The sequence below is a fragment of the Ipomoea triloba genome, chromosome 7, assembly GCF_003576645.1.
Source record: "Ipomoea triloba cultivar NCNSP0323 chromosome 7, ASM357664v1".
In the NCBI taxonomy this organism is placed as follows: Eukaryota; Viridiplantae; Streptophyta; class Magnoliopsida; order Solanales; family Convolvulaceae; genus Ipomoea; species Ipomoea triloba.
This window is the reverse complement of record NC_044922.1, coordinates 3544876-3564633: the sequence shown is the minus strand read 5'-3', so window position 1 is coordinate 3564633 and position 19758 is coordinate 3544876. Positions and strand designations below refer to the sequence as shown.

General features: G+C 35.4%; 4 protein-coding genes across 5 annotated transcripts in view; 2 read left to right on the top strand and 2 right to left on the bottom strand.

Moving 5' to 3' along the window:
- The first annotated feature begins 2797 nt into the window (after positions 1–2797).
- On the top strand, positions 2798–7102 carry LOC116026333 (probable folate-biopterin transporter 2). Its single transcript, XM_031267816.1, has 5 exons — positions 2798–3641; positions 4907–5166; positions 5281–5376; positions 5448–5618; positions 6141–7102. The coding sequence occupies exons 1-5, from the start codon at positions 3281–3283 to the stop codon at positions 6753–6755; spliced, it is 1503 nt and encodes a 500-aa protein (XP_031123676.1). The 5' UTR covers positions 2798–3280; the 3' UTR covers positions 6756–7102.
- Positions 7103–7724: 622 nt separating this feature from the next.
- LOC116025945 (pectinesterase inhibitor 6-like) lies at positions 7725–8522 on the top strand. Its single transcript, XM_031267347.1, has one exon. The coding sequence runs from the start codon at positions 7759–7761 to the stop codon at positions 8332–8334; it is 576 nt and encodes a 191-aa protein (XP_031123207.1). The 5' UTR covers positions 7725–7758; the 3' UTR covers positions 8335–8522.
- Positions 8523–9032: 510 nt separating this feature from the next.
- LOC116025946 (enhancer of rudimentary homolog) lies at positions 9033–13278 on the bottom strand. Its single transcript, XM_031267348.1, has 4 exons — positions 13134–13278; positions 12293–12386; positions 10112–10232; positions 9033–9535 (listed from the first exon to the last, which is right to left on the bottom strand). The coding sequence occupies exons 1-4, from the start codon at positions 13134–13136 to the stop codon at positions 9442–9444; spliced, it is 312 nt and encodes a 103-aa protein (XP_031123208.1). The 5' UTR covers positions 13137–13278; the 3' UTR covers positions 9033–9441.
- A 1673-nt stretch (positions 13279–14951) lies between these two features.
- LOC116025083 (centromere protein F) overlaps positions 14952–19758 on the bottom strand; it is a 14939-nt gene continuing 10132 nt past the window's right edge. For both annotated transcript variants that reach the window (XM_031266162.1, XM_031266164.1), the window contains 6 exons: positions 18876–19653; positions 18039–18724; positions 17748–17880; positions 16235–16316; positions 16023–16137; positions 14952–15433 (listed from right to left, as the gene is read on the bottom strand). In XM_031266162.1, the coding sequence (XP_031122022.1) occupies positions 16035–16137; positions 16235–16316; positions 17748–17880; positions 18039–18724; positions 18876–19653 (1782 nt within the window). In that variant the 3' untranslated portion in view covers positions 14952–15433; positions 16023–16034. The remainder of the gene's footprint in view (positions 15434–16022; positions 16138–16234; positions 16317–17747; positions 17881–18038; positions 18725–18875; positions 19654–19758) is intronic.

Below are 19758 nucleotides of genomic sequence, written 5' to 3'. Positions count from 1 at the left end.
CCCCCCCCCCCAACTCATTATATGTGTTTTAGTTCCACCTCTAGTCCAGCCTTTGGGGCATTTTTGTAATTTAGTTTAAACGGGAATACACTTCAAAATTTTGAGTTAAATGTGCGAGTACGATTTGGGTTAGTTGATAGTGGTATAAGGTCACTACGTTAGAAGTTTTTATGTAGATATTCAATATTTTACACAATTATCTATATGTTCATACATCCAAAGGCTCTTTATATTGTGACCTGTAACTTTGTAAGTATGTAACAAAATTTGAGGAAATTATGACAAATAATAACCTCACAATTAATATTAATATTTCTTAAAACTACAGCCACAAACACTTATACAGAAGGAGCCTATCATTCCTTTGCATTTCTCCTGCAGGTTGAGAAAAGTGTTACACTGAGACAGTAGGCAGTAGCATTGAAGTAATGAATTTCTTTACTACCATTGGTTGAGAAAGTAGGCAGTAGGCAGTAGCATTCAAGTAATGAATTTCTTTATTACAGTAGGCAGTAGCATTCAAGCATTGGTTGAGAAAAAGTTTTGCATTGAAAAGTGTTATTTCATGTTTAAAAAATTGAGGGGTAATATACCTCAGTAATAATTAAGGTGTGACATTAATAATTGACATATTTGTGAGAAGCATAAATTACAATTTTTTTTAGAGTTTTATTACCACAAAGTTTTTTTTTTTTTATAATATATATAAATTTCTTATATGTTTGGATGAAGTCATACCTTTCATTATTGTTCATTTTTCTTGTGCTAATAAAGTTAGTTACCCACGATGCTTAAACATTGTATGTTATATTTCCTGTTAGATAAAAATGTTTTGTTTTTTGCCATTATAACACCCTTAACCAATAATGTTAAAATTTGTTTTCAAAAAAAAAATAATGTTAAAATTTGATTGTCTATATTGTGTTGCCATATCAATATTGTTATATCATGTTTCTTTAGATAATTTATAAGTTTTTCATTATTCATATGCTAATTTTATTTAATTTGTGTTTTAGTATTGGACATAAAATTATGGCTTCCTCCAGCCACCATCATCTCCAAGCTCCAAATTTGCCAAATCTTTTGACCCTTTGTGGCATCTCTTCAATTTTCTAAAGTATCACATAGGACGGTTCTATCATTTTATAGGTTCGGAGCAAAAGGAAAACAAAAGGTTCTTAATATCCTAATATATGAAGTTGATGTGTGTGTGTATATAAAATTTAAAACATTATTTAACAAAAAGTTCTAGGACTAGGGCTAATCTTTGATTAAGGCCCAGCTTCTAGCATGGGATCTTTTTATATAAAGTACAGCGTATAACTATAAATCTATTCAATGTTCTATATCTATATACTAATGAAATTATTATGAGTTTTTTCTACTTTTGGTCCTATTACTTTAGTGTCTCTGTCAATTTAGGTACACGATTTTCATTCATGACATAAGTAGTGCTTGACTTTGATTTTTTTGCCACTTTTAGTCCTTTCGGCCATGTGAGTGACAATTTTTAATCGAAATCAACAAATTGTTGTGCCGTTAAGGGTAAATAACATTTATTGTATTTAGGGATTTATCAAAAAGACAATTTTACCGTTAATAGCACAACAGTTTGTTGATTCCGATTAGAAGTTGTCGCTTAAAAAGCGAAGCAGAACAAGCAAATAACGTTTCTTTTTCATTTTTTTTCTCTGATTTTATTTATAAATATATTTAGGGCTTTATCAAAAGACACTTTTACCCTTAATAGCACAACAATTTGTTTATTTCGATTAAAAGTTGTTGTTCAGATGACCGAAAGGACTAAAAGTGGAAAAAAAAAATCAAAGTCAAACACTACTTATGTCAGGAATGAAAATCGTGTACCTAAATTGACGAAGACACTAAAGTCATAGGACTAAAAGTGAAAAACACTCGATTATTATTTCTAAGGGCTATGTTAGTAAAATGGAATAACTTTTATGAGATTGAATATAAAAAAAATTCAAAACTTTAACCTTTTTTTTTTTTTTTGGAAAAGCCTAAACTTTATTTATTTATAAAAAAAAAAAATTAAAAAAAAAAAAAAAAAAAAAACTCAAACTAGGTCCTTTCAACATTGTGTCTTGAGCAGATGCCCAGCCTGCCTGCCAAAGTGCCAAGTACCTCGAATGTCTCAAACATTTGGAAGAGACAGATCCATGAGGGCATGACTTTCAATTGAAATCCATGTGGTAATCTATTTAAAAATACGGAGTAATTCATTTCGTACGTCTTGGATGTGAATCAATTTTTCCAAGTAAAATAACTACCACAAGTTCAATGAGATATTTTTATTATATTTAAATATACCTATTTCACGATTTTTATGCTTATCAAGTTAATTATACGATCAATTTGATTAAATAATATCTGAAATGTAATATTATCTTCTTTTTTTGTCCTATCAATTTTGCTCACTTTTTGTTCCCGACTTTCTCAAATTAACCAATCCATTTTTTTTTAAGACGCCAATCCATTTTTTTTTATATAATGTAATTTCAAATTGAATTTTGTTTATTTGACCAAAAAAAAAAAAGGAAGAAAGTACGGAGTAGTTTAGACTCAAAAATAAAAATAAAAATAATTTTTTTTGAAATAATTCAGATCTTGTATATTCTATATTTTCATAATTAATTGCCTTCACTGCCAAAATTAGATTATGTAACCACACAATAATCATCACAATAGTGACAACAAAAATTCTTTAGAAATACAAGATTTTATTAAGGAAAATATATTAGTGTTCATGCTTAATAAGACCGACATAAACACAAGACACACACAGTGTATAGAGTATACGGAACGGAAGTTCCTGAGCTTAGGATATCCCAAAGTTGAGCATTCAGGTTTGGCAGTTAGGTGAGACACCCAACAACCTTGAATTTCTCGCCGCTGTTCGTATGCCTTCGGAGTGAGGATTTGAAACCAATGCTAAGTTGAAACCAGATTTGGTATTGTCTGCATTGGTCAACCCAAGGTGAAGAAGCTCAAGAATCAAGATCCCCTCCATATCTGAGAAAGTTGACTTGTTGACCCATTGTTCACTTTATCCATCTTGCAAGCCCAAAATCCCCCATTTCTGAGCTGGGATTCTTGTAATGCTGAACAAGATTTGATCTTGGTTTCCCACCACTGTTCTGGTGAAATTTCAAGATCCCCATTTCTGAGAAAGTTGACTTTTTTTACACATTTTTTCACATTTTTCACCCAATAATCCCCAATTTCTGAACTGGGTTTCCTCTGATTCTTGCTATTTTGCATGGGGGAGGAAGAGAAGCTCCCCATTCAAAGCAACCAAATCCAGGAAAATGAGCTCTCAGGTGGAGGGAAAAGGTGGTGGGGCCCAGTGTATTGGCTCAGAATGCTGGCCAAGGAAACGCACTGGAGCTTTGTGTTTGGGGTGGTGGTGGTGTATGGGATCAGCCAGGGATTCGGCGGCGCGTTTGGGCGCGTGAGCACGGAGTATTACATGAAGGATGTGCAGAAAGTGCAGCCCTCTGAGTCTCAGGTGTATACAGGGATTACTGCCATTCCTTGGCTTGTTAAGCCGCTCTGGGGTCTCCTCACTGATGTTGTTCCAATTTTGGGGTATCGCAGGAAGCCTTACTTCATTTTTGCTGGTAAATGTTTGCTTTATACATATATCTCTCTTTGATTTGATTTTGACCCTGTTTGGTAAATAATCAGCCTATCAGCCAATTTTGGCTTATTTGAGGTTAATAAGCTTTTTGTAACTCTAAAATACTAAAATTCAAAAGGCACTCAAAGAAGCCTTTTCAATTAGCTTTTTGAGAAAAAAATTATACCAAACAGCTATCAGCTAACAACCAATCTATCAAACAACTTTTTACAATCAGCTAATGTTCATACCTTCTAACCCAAACAGCCAACCCAATCAGCCAACAACAGGGCCTTTACCTGTGTTTTGTTCTATAATGGTATATTAGATGCAGTAATTGATAGCTTTGCCTCATGAAAAATGCTGTTTGATTAGTTTCACTTAAGTTTTGTATTTGCACCTAAAGAATTTTTTTTTTCTTGTTTTTTTGAGTGACCACGGAATCACTCATCGGTTAAACCCCGTCTTATGATCCTAACCAGCAAAGGATCACAAAGAATTAAACTAGCCTAAGTTGCCCGCTTACTTGCTAAAACTAAAAAGAAGGCCAATAGGCCGCTTCTGTTGGACCAAGAAAATGGATGCACGTTGAGTGCCTTTTTTACTTGTTTTCTTGCTCAATAGAAGCATTATAGCCTATTTTTATTTATAGAGGACTGGAGTAGCTCGACCAATAGGGAGAGGGAGGTGAACTTGTAATTTTGTGGTTACCAAGTCAACAGTCTGACCATCTTGGTTGGGGTTGCCCCTGACTTTTAGTGTGTGGCACATGAAATGTGAAGCAAAATTACTGATTAGTCAATGTTAAAGCTAAGTGGTAATCGTGTATGGGGATGATATGATGAACTAATTTAGTATGTAAAGAAGCTCAAAATGGAAAGCTAGCTTATGCTTGTCAAGCTATAACTATGCGGTAAACAAATTAATGGTGCTATATGCTTCTAGTAATGTGACTATGCATTTTATATAGGAAGAAAGATTGTAGAAACAATTGTATATAGAGAAATGATATAAATCGCAAAGAAGAAAGCTTCAATTTGGAGTATTTGTTCAATTTAAAGCGAGTGTTCTGCAAATGGAAGTTTGAAATTCAAGAATGTTTACTACCTATGAAAATATTGGAAGAGTTTTTGGTTTAATGCTGTAGTGTAATAGAAATGGTCAGAAACCAAAAACAACAAATATAACAAACTGAGGGAACATTGGAATTGAACTTTTATTTGGAACGTTTTCTCTAATGTAGGGAATTGAATTTGGTCGTTTCAGGTTCTCTCGGAATTGTCGCTATGCTGTTCTTATCGTTGCACAAGAAGCTGCATATTGTGCTTGCACTGCTCTCCTTAACAGCTGGAAGTGCCGGGGTTGCAATTGCTGATGTCACAGTTGATGCGTGTGTAGCACAGAATAGCGGTGCTCATCCTTCCCTTGCAGCCGATATGCAGAGCTTATGTGCATTGAGTGCCTCTATTGGTGCCCTAGTCGGGTTCTCTTTAAGTGGTATTGCTGTCCATGTAATCGGGCCTAAGGTTGGTTCTACTTGCACTATTTGTACTTAGCTTCAGTGATTTAACTACAAAATTCTGAGACCGTGAAAATGCAATTGTTTGCTTTTCTGTTTTTTTTTTTTCTCGGATTCAAAGGGGGTGTTTGGCTTGTTGGCTATACCATCAGGGCTTGTATTTTTTGTTGGAATTTTGCTCGATGAACCCAAGACACACAATTTTCGTTATCAACAGGTATTAAATCCTACCGTTTACTATTTGGTCCTTTATTTTGATCAATGTTTAATCTCCTAATCCAACTTCAGGTAAGTCAGAATTTTGTGGATGCTGCAAAAGCTATGTGGAGAACTTTGAAATACCCTGTTGTTTGGCGGCCGTGTCTGTATATGTATTTGTCCCTTGCATTGAGTTTCGATATCTCTGAAGGAGCGTTTTACTGGATGACAGATGCAGAAGGAGGACCTCGTTTTTCGAAGGTACATAGAATGATGATTCCATGTTCTTTTCAACCATAGAAGCATTTCTAACATTTTTCCAAATCAATATTACTTTCACAAAATGTTGGAGAACATTTCGCATTTAGCATTATGTGCCAGTGCTTCCAAATCTAGAGACCCTATATTCCTTGTTACTTTATAAAGCTAGATTTTGCGGGAACCACTAATTGAAAAATGAAAAAGGCCTAACCCCAGCTAAGTTGGTAAGACTGTTGACTTGGTAATCACAAGGTTACAAGTTCGACTCATAACAGGAGTGGTTTATTGGCCTTCTTGGTCTGAGCCGGTTGACTATGAGCAACCTAGGTCGGGTTTACCTCATTGTGGCCCTTTGTCGGCTAGGGTCACAAGGCAGGTTTAATTAGTGCACACCCTCGAGTAGTGGCTGCGGGTGCCAACAGTTGACCATGTACCGTACTGCCATATGCCTTTTGGCTCTGGCACTCGGTAGAAGGCAACGACTTAGTGCTAATAAGCTCTATAATTATGTTACTTATGCAGGAGAGTATTGGTTACATATCTGCTATTGGATCCGTTGGATCTCTGTTGGGCGCTATACTTTACCAGTATGGATTAAAAGACCACCCGTTTAGAGAACTGCTCTTCTGGACTCAGTTACTATTTGGTCTCTCGGGAATGCTGGATTTGGTGTTCGTACTACGCCTAAACTTGAGATTTGGCATTCCGGATTACTTTTTTGTGGTGATAGATGCCAGCATTTCTCAAATGATAGGCCGGCTCAAGTGGATGCCCCTTCTGGTACTAACCGCTAAGCTCTGCCCTCCCGGCATCGAGGGCACATTTTTCGCCTTGCTCATGTCAATCGACAATACTGGACTTCTTACATCATCGTGGGGCGGAGGCTTCTTGCTCCACATCCTAAACGTCACAAGGACGCAGTTTGGTAAACTCTGGCTAGCCGTCTTGATAAGGAACATACTAAGAGTCACTCCTCTTTGTATGCTATTCTTGGTCCCGAGAAGCGACCCCAACTCTTCCCTCCTCCCGAGCGAAGTTCTGGGCTCTAGCGATGGTGCTCATGAGGCTCCTGCATTATCACAGGACCAGAACGTCGAGCTTGTTTCCCTCGTGGAGAGCATGGATACCGCCAGATAGGCCGAGGTAAAAAAAAAAAAAAAAACGCAAACCTTTGAGTAAAAAAAAGTTTGATTCTTATGCAGGATGCTACTTGAACTTGACAAGATACATAGATACTATAGAACACAAACTCTTCTAGTCCCACACTGCTATTCCTTGCAAATTCATTCATTTTGCATTTGAGTTTTTAATGGTGTAATTGATTGGCAAGAGAGTTTGTTCCTGTTTTATCTTTCAGTTCATTTTTGTTACTGTAAACAAATTAGTTTATGCAGAGAGAGAGAGAGAGAGAGAGGCTACACGATGAAAACCTAAGGTTATTATAATACATAATACATATATAGTCAAGTATTTTCTCTGTTTCATTTTACCTCTGATCAAATTAATTCATTTTTATCACTTACAAATAGTCACTCCTTATGCAACCTTTCTATGGAAAGTAGCAATGATGTTATCATATCACAGGGACGTAAAACTTTTACTTTTTATATTATAATTGATATGATTATTGGAGTTATAGAGGATGTGTTAAATGCTTGTGTTTTTAGATATTGAGATTTAAACCATATCTCATATTAATAAGTAATAAGACATTTACATTTTTAAACCTTAAACTCGGTTAATCGTCAAGTGTATATCAAAATAAGTATTTTAGTCCATCATAATAGTAATTTTGATTTTCTTTTTTTAAGTTTTTAGCTTATTGTCTGATATTATAATGTCCATGGATATAACACTTAACTCCGCATTAAAAAATGATCAAAATAGAATCCATAAAGCTATAAAGGTATTGTCCTCCCATGCATATGCATGCCAAACCTAACAACCTTTGCTTTTGCCTCACATGATCATCCTCACTCTTATCTCAACCAAATTTTAATGCATTCACTTCATTCTTGTTTCTCTTTACAAACTGCCAAGAAACTTTACAAATCACCCACACAAAATTCCCTTTATAAAGGATACTAAATGAAGCTCTCTTCACTCTCACAGCCCCACATTTGAGTGTCTCCCAAATCACATGTTGCCATTTCAAAATATTCCCTGGAAATTCATGCTTGTCCTAGCATGGATAACCCCGGCTTGCCATGGAGGTGGAGGAGAAGGAGGAAGTTACGTGCGTGATGCTTGCAGTGTGACTATACACCAGGACCTTTGCATACACTCCCTCGCCCCGTTTTCCAACAAGGCGAAAAACCACCCTGACAGATGGGCGCGGATAGGACTATCCGTGACCATCAGTCAAGTCAAGACAATCTCGAGCTCACTTTCAAAGCTAAAACGCCAGGGCACCCTAAGAGGAAGAAGCCAGATGGCGCTGTGGGACTGCGTCGAGTGCTTCGAGGATGCATTGGACAGCCTCCACAGGTCACTTGGGGTGTTGAGAAAGCTGAATGCCAAGAATTTCACCACACAAATGGGAGATGTCACAACTTGGATGAGTGCTGCCCTGACCAATGAGGATACATGCTTGGATGGTTTTGGTAGGCCAAAGAGAAAGCAAGTTAGATGGTTGGTAAACAAAGTCACAAATGTGAGTTACTTGACTAGTAATGCCCTGGCTTTGGTTAACAAGCTTGCTACAACTGGTCCTTAATGCCTACACCATTGAGTTACAAGTTGCAGCTGCACCACTAGCCTACTAAAGTATTCCACTCCTAATTACTTTTCTCTAATACTTATTTTAGTTTTTTCTTTTGTTAACAAATAAGGTTGTGCTATTGTATTTTAGCTTAGTACTTGATACTTGGTTTATTCCATTGTTAAACTTGCGGAATTGAAAGGTCTGGTAGGTGACAAATAATCACTACCCACTAGTTAGGTAAAAGTAAAATAAGTGAGAAATCAAAGAAAAAGAATTAAGTCATTCCTAAAAACAAGGCTAAATTTTTTCCGAGTAATGATCGGTGATCGGGTTCCCCTCTCCTATTAATCCAAAAAACCTAATAATATCCACCATGACAAATTATATTGTGAACCACTAATAAATGCTCATTTCTAGTATACCAAAGGTTCATTATTAACTAAAAGTTCACTTTAAAACAGTACACATAAAATAAACCTTCAATACACTAAAAATGAAGGTTATTGTTGGTGGTTTACCTTGCAAGGTGGAACATGGTCCACAGAATAAGCATGGCCACTATCATCATTGTTGATTATGTTAAAGAAGAAATGGAAATTGTCATATATGAAATAAATTGATGCATGCCCAGAGTTCCATGAGTGAAATATGGCAGATTCATCCACAGCCAGTTGATAATAAACACACACAAACATAGCTTACCAACAAAGTAAACCATGAACTTAGAAACCATTGATTTGGTCAGCAACAAAGCACTAAAAGCAATTCATAATCACATGAGTGAGATAACTCTGGAGGATGAAAAACCAATTCATTACTTTAATAACTACAGAGCATAATGAAGTAGGGCATTCATTATACACGCCAACACAAGCCTAAGATCAAGTGGTTGGATGAGATACAAACTAATAGGGAAAGTAACAGTCAACTTCCATCGGATGCTGCAAATAGTAGGATATGTGCATTAAGATTTAAGAAAGAAACTACGGTAATTGATGCATGATAAAGAGTATTTTGATCAAACATCTGCATAGCTGTTAACAGCATTCACTATACCAATTTCTCTTCATAGTAGCCGATAGCATAGGGAGGATGGAGACTATCATTTCATATACCATATCAGTTTGAGGCCAATTTTTTCAAATGTTGCAATGTCTTCTGTTTTATCCACTGCCGATCGTAAGGCAAGTAAGCCTGAATTGAGTGATCATAGCTGCAAGATGGACAAAATTTCATGCATAAATTGCATTTCATAGTATAGTGAAATTTCAGCATGCATTGTGTGTACATGATGCAGTTTGATATCATTGACACAGAAAAGGAGCAAAGCTGTGGATGAACTAAAGACATCTTGAGCAAATATGCACGATGTGCCCTGATACTAGTTTAAAGAAATTATCTTAGTACAAACCAAGTCCAATAACCTGTGCTGGAAACTAGAATCAGTGCCACGGTGCCACCAACAAGCTCTCTGGGTTAACCTCTTTCCTCATGACACTTAAGTGTCCAAATAATTATATGCACGAGTTGGTGGTTGAACTGCTTTTTTATTTCCTCTTCTTTTTCCCCTTTTATTTATTTTTTTATTTGATGGTGCGGCCAGGTGAAAGGGGGAGGGGAGTACTGAGAATGAACCTAAGTTTCCATGCATGAGACATGGACATATATTCTAAGTATGTGTTTACATGGGATTCCATGTCATTTATGCAAGTGCACATGCACATGCTTGTGTGTGCATCTAGAGGGTGAAGAGTGGGGAGGAGAGAGAGAGAGAGTGTGAGAGAGATACACTAGTGCACTCATGTCTGCAAGTCCATCAATAAAATTGTAAAGATCAGAGATATCATAAGAGATGTTTCTTATAGCTGGGTTTAACTCCTTCAGCTTTCTTTCATATAGAGCACAAATTCCTGCACCAAAACAAGGAAAAGCCTGTTATCAATTTATCATAACATTTTAACAGTGGCCCTAGTTAAGAATGCCCCATGGCTAATTCATAAAAGTTTAAATACTTTGATTCCAATGTATTGCCATCAACCAGAAAAGACAACAATGAAAGGAAAGCTCAAATACATGGCTTTCCAGAGAATTTGTGCTTAGAGGAGTTGGCTACCCTGTGCATAGGGGTAAAGGATAAATGTGTGAGGATCCTTTTTTTTGGTATGAAGAAATGTCTGCAGTTGGTATAGAATTCATTAGCTCCATGAAAATCTTTCAGCAAAACATTTGTCAGCAGCAACACGGAGCATTTACTTCTAAATGACTTCAAGAATGAGTGAAATTGCATAATGGAAATGCATTTGGGATATGTGCGTTTGAGGTAAATTTTAGTTTTTGAAAATTATTTAAAATCATGCCAAATGCATATGCCATATGCATTTCAGATATGGGTTGACTCAAACACATTTCAGAAATAAGTTCTTCCCCTTTTTGTCCAGATTTCAATGGGCCACATGATTGATCAAGTGTTGAAACTTTTACTAAATGAAAAGTGATGAAATTGAAAAAGAATTGTGAAAGGAAGCAAGGTAAGAATGAAGAATTAGGGAATTACTCCTAGAGTTTTGAACCTTTGAATCAAGATTTCCCCTAGACATCATACTTAAAACATTGCATTTCAGGATGCTGTAGAGAGGATAATGCTGAAATTTTATTCAAATTGAATACCAAAGCAACTAGAAAGCTAAATAGGGGTATTTATATAAACTCTAAAGACATAACCCTACTCAAATAAGACTCCAAAATTAATTCAATTACTAGAATCCCTACTCCCAGCACGACTTAAATTACTAAAACAAAGGCTCTCGGTAATATAAACTCTATGAGCTTGGACCATATTTTCCAGAGTTTAAGCAAACCACAAATTTTATTGAAAAATAAATAAATAAATACCTCCAATCGAAACAGTTTCTCTTTAACTGTTTCATTCCTGCATCAACAGGTTTTGAGGAAGTATTCAAAAATGCTATAAAACCAAGAGCTAATAAACAGTGATAGGGTGAATGTAATCTTAGACCCACACATTTAAATTTGTTTTTCTTCTTTTCCTATTCAGTAGATTCAAGAAACCATAGGAAATAGCCATTTGATTAGTAGAAACAACATCAGTAAGGCAAAAACCACAGCCATCCATAGTAGCAAGTTAAGCAACCTAATTGCAAAAGCAGCAGAAACAAAGAAAAACATAAGAGAAAGATCTAGTCATGCAGAAGTTAGCAAAACACAGTTTAAAATATTAGATTCAGTTATTTAAGTGCCAATTAACCATCATTGCAAGTTACATCAAGGACTAGACTTGAGAGCCAAATAAAAAGAAAGTGCATCTTCAAAGGCAAGAAAGGAGATAAAGGGAAAAACATAAATCACAAAATTCTGAATCTTGTATCAGATGACACAAATATGTTTGACATTTATGACATGCAATAGACCAAGAATACTGCAATTTATCAAGAACCAATAAACCAAAAATCACCATAGAAAGGATCCTACCACAACTCTCTATTACTATGAACTTTATGGGGTCTTAATAAAGGCATACAATGGTCCATTAGGCCATTACCAATTCCACAAGGTCATCAAAATCCTAATGTTTCCTTATGTTGAAATTGAGGGATTGAAAGACCTGGCGGGTGGAGAATAACAACCACCCGCCAGTTAGCGGAAGCAAAGTATGTAAGAAAACCAGAGAATAATAGAATATATGAATGTATTATAATGAAAGAGTACAATAGGGTTGTTCTCTATGCCTCTATATATACTAAACTACCTACCAAATCTACCATAATAGGAATAGGAAACCCTAATAGGAATAGGAAACTAAGTCCAGCCCACTAGGAGTTTCCTAATATTCAATAATGGTTTCCTAATATTCAACACCTTAATCTTCTTTTTTTTTTTCATTTAAAGGGCATGGAGTCAAAAGGAATGAAGTTAAGGATATAGATCATCACAGTGACCACAGGACACGTACCATCCATTGCTTGACTGATGGAATCATAATCCATAAAAGTGCGAGTTGCTCTATTGTGAGATGTTTGCATGAGAATAATAGTGTGTTTATTTGCCTGCATTAAAAACCAAAGACAACATGAAAGTATGTAAAGAATAAGTCCATGAATTTTGGGTCTCGATTCACTAACAACCCTTATACATCAAGCCTAGCTATAGCCAATAGCAAGAGAATTTTTAAACTAAAGCCAAGCAGTAAAAATAAAAATAAAAATAAAAAGACAATTCAACAAGTTCAGAAAGTGAAGTGGGCAAGTGGAGGCTAGGTTGATCCTTAAAGTAAAGGGACGAGTCATAAAAATTCCTCTCATAGTTTAATTCCCACTTGCTTGCTTCATAATCAACAAAAGTAAATCGTAATATTACCAACTCTACCACTCAGTCTACTCGTGCTCCTCCTAGTACTGCAACTTCTACACCACTATTAACTAATTCTTCAAAAAGAGTGCAACATTCTCAATGAAACCAAAAGTGAAACTACGCCAATATAGCCGAACACAACTATTGTCAGTCTATTCAACCATAACAACCAAACAAGAAATCAAACACATTACAAAGTTTCCAAATTGCCACACACAAATTCTTCAAAGCCCCCAAAAAAAATAAACAAACAAAAAAAACATTATTAGAATTCCAGAAGCATAATCTGACATATAAAGTGCATAGAGAAACTACTGTTGAAGTGATATCAATATGGAAACCCTAATATTTGAGAGGCACTAAAAAAAGAGTTAAAAATTAGAAAACAACACTCGGCTAAATCGTATGAAGCGTAAATAAAGGAAAATCGGCGGAGACATTACCATTGGTTACAGGAATAACAGCGATGGAAGATCAATGCGAAGTTTATGGGTGCGTTTGGCGACGTCTTCCGGAGAGTCTCGAAGTAGAAATGGAGTTTCGAAGTTTGGGCAGACGTCTATCCAAGTCTGCGATTGGTGACCCGGTTCGAAATTACGTGTGAACATATTTAGAGAGCGTTTGGAAATCGGAAAAATATTTTTTTTTATCATTGTTTAGATTTCCCGTGTTTAGATAGAGAGAGAAAATGAAAATCAATGGAAAATAAGGGTATAATCAATGAAAAATAGAAGAAATATTTTAGAAAATGACTTCCTTTTTTTTTTTTTTTGAAAAATCATTTTCTGTTTGTAACAATATAGTAACCAATCACCCGCCACCCCCACCCCCACCACGACTACCCCCACCTCCACCAACACCACTACCACCACCATGACGACCTACTATCCCCCAACACCACCACCCCAAAATAATTATGTTCATTTTTCAGAAAATGAACAAAACACAACAAGACAGTTTTATAGAATGCAATTAAACACACGGAAAAGAAACCACCCAAAATAATTATGCTCATTTTTCAGAAAATGAACCAAACACACCAAGACAGTTTTATAGAATGCAATCAAACACACGGAAAGAAAAATATGACCATATAATGGTATAAAGTGATAAAGTCAATGAACATGTGTACTTTCTCAATCAAATGAAGCATAAAGCCAATATTGCCCCTCCAATGAGGCTCGAACCCACCCCCCCCTCCCATATAAGGGTGGAATTGAGTGCCACTAAACCATAAAATCTTTAACATATACATGTGATTTTAAAAATTGTCAACCAAAGTGCATGATTTTCACTCCTATTCTTCGTGTTTGACCCCGTAAACCAAACACACCCTTAGATTACGTTTGGTTGGAATATGAAAATCGAAATTGGAATAAGAATCAAATAATTAAAATGAGTTTTTAGAAAAGTATAGCAAATGAGCAACCCCGGGCTTAATACTCGGGGGTATGAAGGAACTTGTAACTTTATTGTTTTTTTTTTTTTTTGAAATTGTAACTTTATTGTTATTCAGTTAATAGTTTAACTTAGTTGAGGGGGTATAAAATGTCATTTTTGTAAAGTGAAATAATTTTTTTTTTGAGTACTACTGACTCTGTTACAATGTAGTAACTGTTCATAGCTACTTTCTCAACCTACTGAAGCACAACGAGTCAACAGTTGCCGGTCATCCATGTGAGAGTGTTAATTGGGACACCGGATGCCACTTGACCACAAGGTCTTTGGCAAACAAAGCAATAAAAAATAAAAAAGACGAAGCATAGCTAATTGCCAAACAAAGCAATAGAGAGAGATAGAGTTTGGCATCAAATTATAAGTGTGAATCATAATTTCTGCATATTATTTAATATAAATATTCAGTTAATGGGAATAAGTCACTCAAATCATGTGCAATTTCATTTACATTAATTACAGAATAAATTTGAAAAAAAAAAAAAGAAAAAAAAAAGGAGAAATTGTCATTTCTCTAAATTATATTCGCTATAAAATCAATCGGATTGACAAAAAAATGGCTTGAACCTTAACTTGACAAGGTTTCAGGAAGATTAATTAATGATATGAAAATAAAGTCAGTTTATTGTCTGTTATACAATCATAGAAAAAAAAAATTGGTTGATCTTCATTTCAATTAGGGAATAAAGTAACATATTCATTTATCCATATTACACATTTATACTCCTATTTTCATTGCGGGTATATAACATAACACCATATAGTATTGTAAAATTTTCCATTTATACATCGAAGACGCAAGAGAATGAATGAAATGAGTATATTATAGTCTTATACCAAGGAATTCTCTTTTTCTTCGTCTATTAAATCACATAATAATCTACTAATCTCTACAATATCTTATATATAAATTCAGATGATCTATTCAATGTGCCGGAACGGATAATAAGGCAACAAAATTACAGTTGCCATATTACATGATGCAGCCTCACAGAATTTGTATAAAACCTATGATAAAGGGGCAATAATCCTACTGCTGCCAACAAAATCTCAAGCTATATGCCCTACAGCTAAGGTTTTCCTTATTGTATGAAACCAGGATGATACTGTGATTTGTGACCGCACAAAATAACAGTTCCTGGTTGACCAAAATAATGAATTTCCCAATCACATTTAACCAACAAACAAAAAAAGGTTGGTGACACAGAAAGGAAGTATTAACACATTGGAATCATCATGTTCGCGGATCGCTGCTGCTACCAAATGGAAACAATACGGGAACCTGAACCTGCACAATATTATCAAGATCATTGTAATGTTATCAAAGAATGATGTTTTTGTTGAAAAGGCAAGTGTTTTCAGCTGTCTTAAGCCTAAAACTGAGTCAGGAAATGGGAACAGGCTTGAAGATGGCTAACAATTACATGTGCACATTCAATTCAGATCTCAAGTAAAAATAACCAATTCAAAACATTCACTTTCTGCTGCTTTAAATATTCAAATGATTTGTTTGATGATCAATTATTTAGCAGTCTGGTGATGGCTATTTCCCACTCACCAGCCCCTTCAACAATGTTTTCTAACAACAGGAAAGTTGATGCAAGGATATTAACATCTAAAAATTTCCCACTTCATTTGTCAGCTAGAAGTGACTTATGTGTCCCGTTAATTTATATATATATATATAATATGGCAAGGCAGCTTTAGTTTTAGTTAGAATGTAAATGGCCTTTACAAAGTCATGCACAAGCACTCAATCACCTGCTACATATGTGCCCTAAAGTAAAAAAGAATACCCCAAGGAAAAAAAGACTGAACACTTCAGTAGAAGAAAGTCAAAAAGAAAAATATAAGGACTATGGAGAGTGTGTTTTTACCTGCACAGTTTCTCATACAACAAAGGTTGCAAGAAGAGCATGTAACACAGCCCAATACAATATTACACCAAGCCGCAAAGCAGGTTGTCGCATTAGAGCCCGATCACAAGATACCCTGGAAGAATACAAAAACAAACCGTAAAACATCATTAAATACATGTACACCACTTCTCTGCCCGAAAGGGGAAAGAGACATATGGATAATTCCTTACCATAAACCATCTACCATGTCAGTCAATGGTCTTGTAAACTTTGGTACAATTCTTGAGGTAGTTAACGACTTGAAACCATGTGCTGAAATCAAGGCACATGATGAGAAAGGCATATCTAACAATAATAACTACTATTTCTTTAAAAAAAAAAAAAACAATAATAACTACTATAAACCATCTTAGATAATAAGAAAATTTCACAGGTGATACACTTAAAAAGAGGGAAACAATTTATGTCAAGTGCTCTCCCTTGTGTCTCAATGGGGAGGAACAGATAACCTATACTAATCATATGTAACTAAAAACAATATACTCGCAACTCATTCATTCCCACAGTAGCACTCATAATTGCTTAGAAGGTGGAGCCTCCATAGAAACAGAAAAAGAAAGACAATGGTACTTGGCTAGGTAAAAAAAAATAGAGAATGGTGCTTGGCCCCTATTGACTTACTTTGGTTATTATGAACTCAGAGAAAGACACGCTAATCTGAAGGCCCATAAATGTTTCTTGAGAAATTCAAGGACTTCATTTGCAAATCTGAAGGCTCGCAAATGCCTATTTTTTCAACAAAACTAGTGCAAACTATAATTTTACAGACAAAACTAAGTATTTCCAACACAATAATTTTTTTTTTTTAAAAGAAGAAATATTAGGTTGACAAAAATACCCTTCTAAACTTGTATTAAACAACTCATTTCTGTTCAAAACTAATGGCAATTGTGTTTTTACTTACAAACTGAAGTATTCCCAAACATATTAAATAGATCAAAACAACTTCTCAATTTAAATTGGCTGAATTAACCTTCTCAACTTTTATTAACTTGTTTCTGGTCTTTCAAGAAACTTAGGGAAGAGTTCTGCAATGATAACTGGTATGAAAGTGATACTTATTTTCATAAACATTAAATGGAGTATCTATTTATGTAACTATCATAACTTGAAAATTTCAGGTCATGAATTGTTTTTTAATAAAATTATTCACTGGCCATTTTGTATCTTTTAAATGTACTACTTTAAATGAGAAAGCTAATAGATTAAGTTGTCTATATGTTAAACATATGAAATCACTCTATATGCTTTCCTAACTATGGCTCTAGGAGCGGATGCATACATAAGAAAACCTCCTGAACCCAAGAAACAAAAATCAAACTACCATTCTTTCACTGAAGAGATTGTTTTAAAAAATCCATAGAACAGATGGAGGAGGCAGTAATGAAGGACAATTTCATGCAGATTTTGAGAAAAAAAGAGGTCATCTACATCTTGCATCTTCATGGGCTAAAGCAGCTATGTATTCACAAAGCATAACTTATGGTTTTGCAAAGGGATTGGTAGGTGATTGCAAAATGCTTTTCCTATTTCTTTCAAGTAGAGGGTATCTTGTGCTCGTTGCTTCTCTAGATCACATAATTAATTCAAAAGGGAGCAAAATAAAATAAAAAACCACAATTCCATCTAAATGTACTATGAATAATATAATGAATTAAATGTGAGAAAGAAATGTGGCATTACCCTTATCGTCATCTTCGTCTTCAAGCTCCCTACCATCAGGATTCACATCTACAGCAATTGCAACATGATCATTGTTGGTTTTGCGCAAACTGCGAACTTGAGAAGTGACTGTCCCAGGTGTGTCCCACTTGTTCTGCATAGAAAGCACGAAAGAAAATGGTGCTGTCAAACTAAACCAAATAGAGACAATCTTTTAAATTCAAAGTTTAAAAGAAGAGTGATCAGAGTTGATTAATAAAAAGTTAATGCAAATTCTTAGGAACACAGAACTTCACAAATAAAGGGACATACCAGAGGTTCTATTTCCACAATCTCAGAGCTTGTACTAGTTACATGTCCAGGGTCTCCAGCACCTCTTAGAATGGCCAATTGAGCGTCCTTTTCATGTAAGGAACTCTCAAGGATATCTTCTTTACTCATCAGTTCTTCCACTTTAGCTTTCTCTGCTTGCAACAGCAGATCCTTGCTTTGTGTTGCAACACGTAGACCTACCAGCTCAGACACAATAGACATGAGCTGCTTCTGTAGACATTCTTTGTATTCATGGACCTGGTTAACTTTCACATTATCAAGATTTGCATCATTCGCCTTGACACCAGAAATTGTATTGTCTAACCATGTCAACAAATCATGAACTTCATCACTGCTCCGTTTGCTGCTCATCTGACTTGCAGCTAGTGCATCATTTGTGCATCTAGTAACCTCCTGCCTCAAGAATGATATTTCTCCATCTCGCTCTTGCAATTGTGACTGAAGTGACTCAACCTCAGAGAGCAGCTTTTCAGATAGATTATGGAGTTCATCAAACTTACTTACTGTGACAGAAAGCTTCTTCAGAGCCTTCCCACGGGAAACTTCGAGGTTCTCCATATCTTTATTTTTTTGTAGCAAAACTGTTTCCAGTTCCCCAATCTTGTTTGACATCTCTTCCATTTGAGCTTCTTCTTCATCAAGTGCTTGCATCAATGCCTCATTTTCTGAGAGGAATATTAAATTCAGTATTTACAATGGGGACTAAATTTCAAAATATAAACATATTTTCCATAGGCAAATAGAGTGAGCCAAAAGTGGATACTATAGAAAAAAATAATAACAATAAAGTTACAACACAGATCTAACATAACAGACCTTGTTCCTTTGCAGCAACCGTATCTTCAAGTGATTTAACTCTTCTTTGTGCATCTGCAAAGGCAGCATCCTGATCTTGCATTTCTTTTATTCTATATTCCAATTTAGTTTGCTCCTCTTCCATTGACTTCACATATCGTTGTAAATCACTTACCTGAACCTTTGCCAGCTGAAGTTCTTCTAAGTAATTATTGGCAACAGCTTCAGCTTCCTTGATCTGACTAACAAGCTCCCTACAAATTTTCTCTCGCTGGATATCTTTCTCTTGAAGCTCTTTCTGTAGATCTGATATAGCAGCTTTAATGTCCTTTTGCTTACCTTCAGCAAGCTCCATTTGCATACTCATAACATCTTTCACAGATAAAAGCAATCTCTCACACACAGACCTAATGCTTTCTTCAGAATAGAAGTCATTGTCTTCGGTCAAACCTCTACCAACAGAATGCGAAGATATCAAATTATTTCCAGGAGCAGAAGTGACTAAATTGTTGCCAGAATTCTGTCTTCTCCAATTTTCAATGTCCACAACAGAATTAGTGCAAGCCTCATAAAGCAAGGTATTGTATCTACGCATCTGAAGCAATTCAGAATCCTTCTCCTTCTCGATAGATTTTAACCATGCAACATCTTTCTTCATGGATTCAAAAGACTGTTTCTGTGTGGTTATCTCTTCATGAATACCTCCCACAATTTCAGATATGTGTCTAGCTTCGTCATGCACCAGTTGTGAATGTGTATTTAACATTTCACTAATAGAGCTCAGTTCTACCATAAAAGCCTGCAAGTAATGTACAGCATTGTTTAATTTGATTTTCTACTTTATTTATTAAAAACAAAAAGCAAAACAAAACAAAACAAAAAACAAAACAAAAAAAAAAAAAAA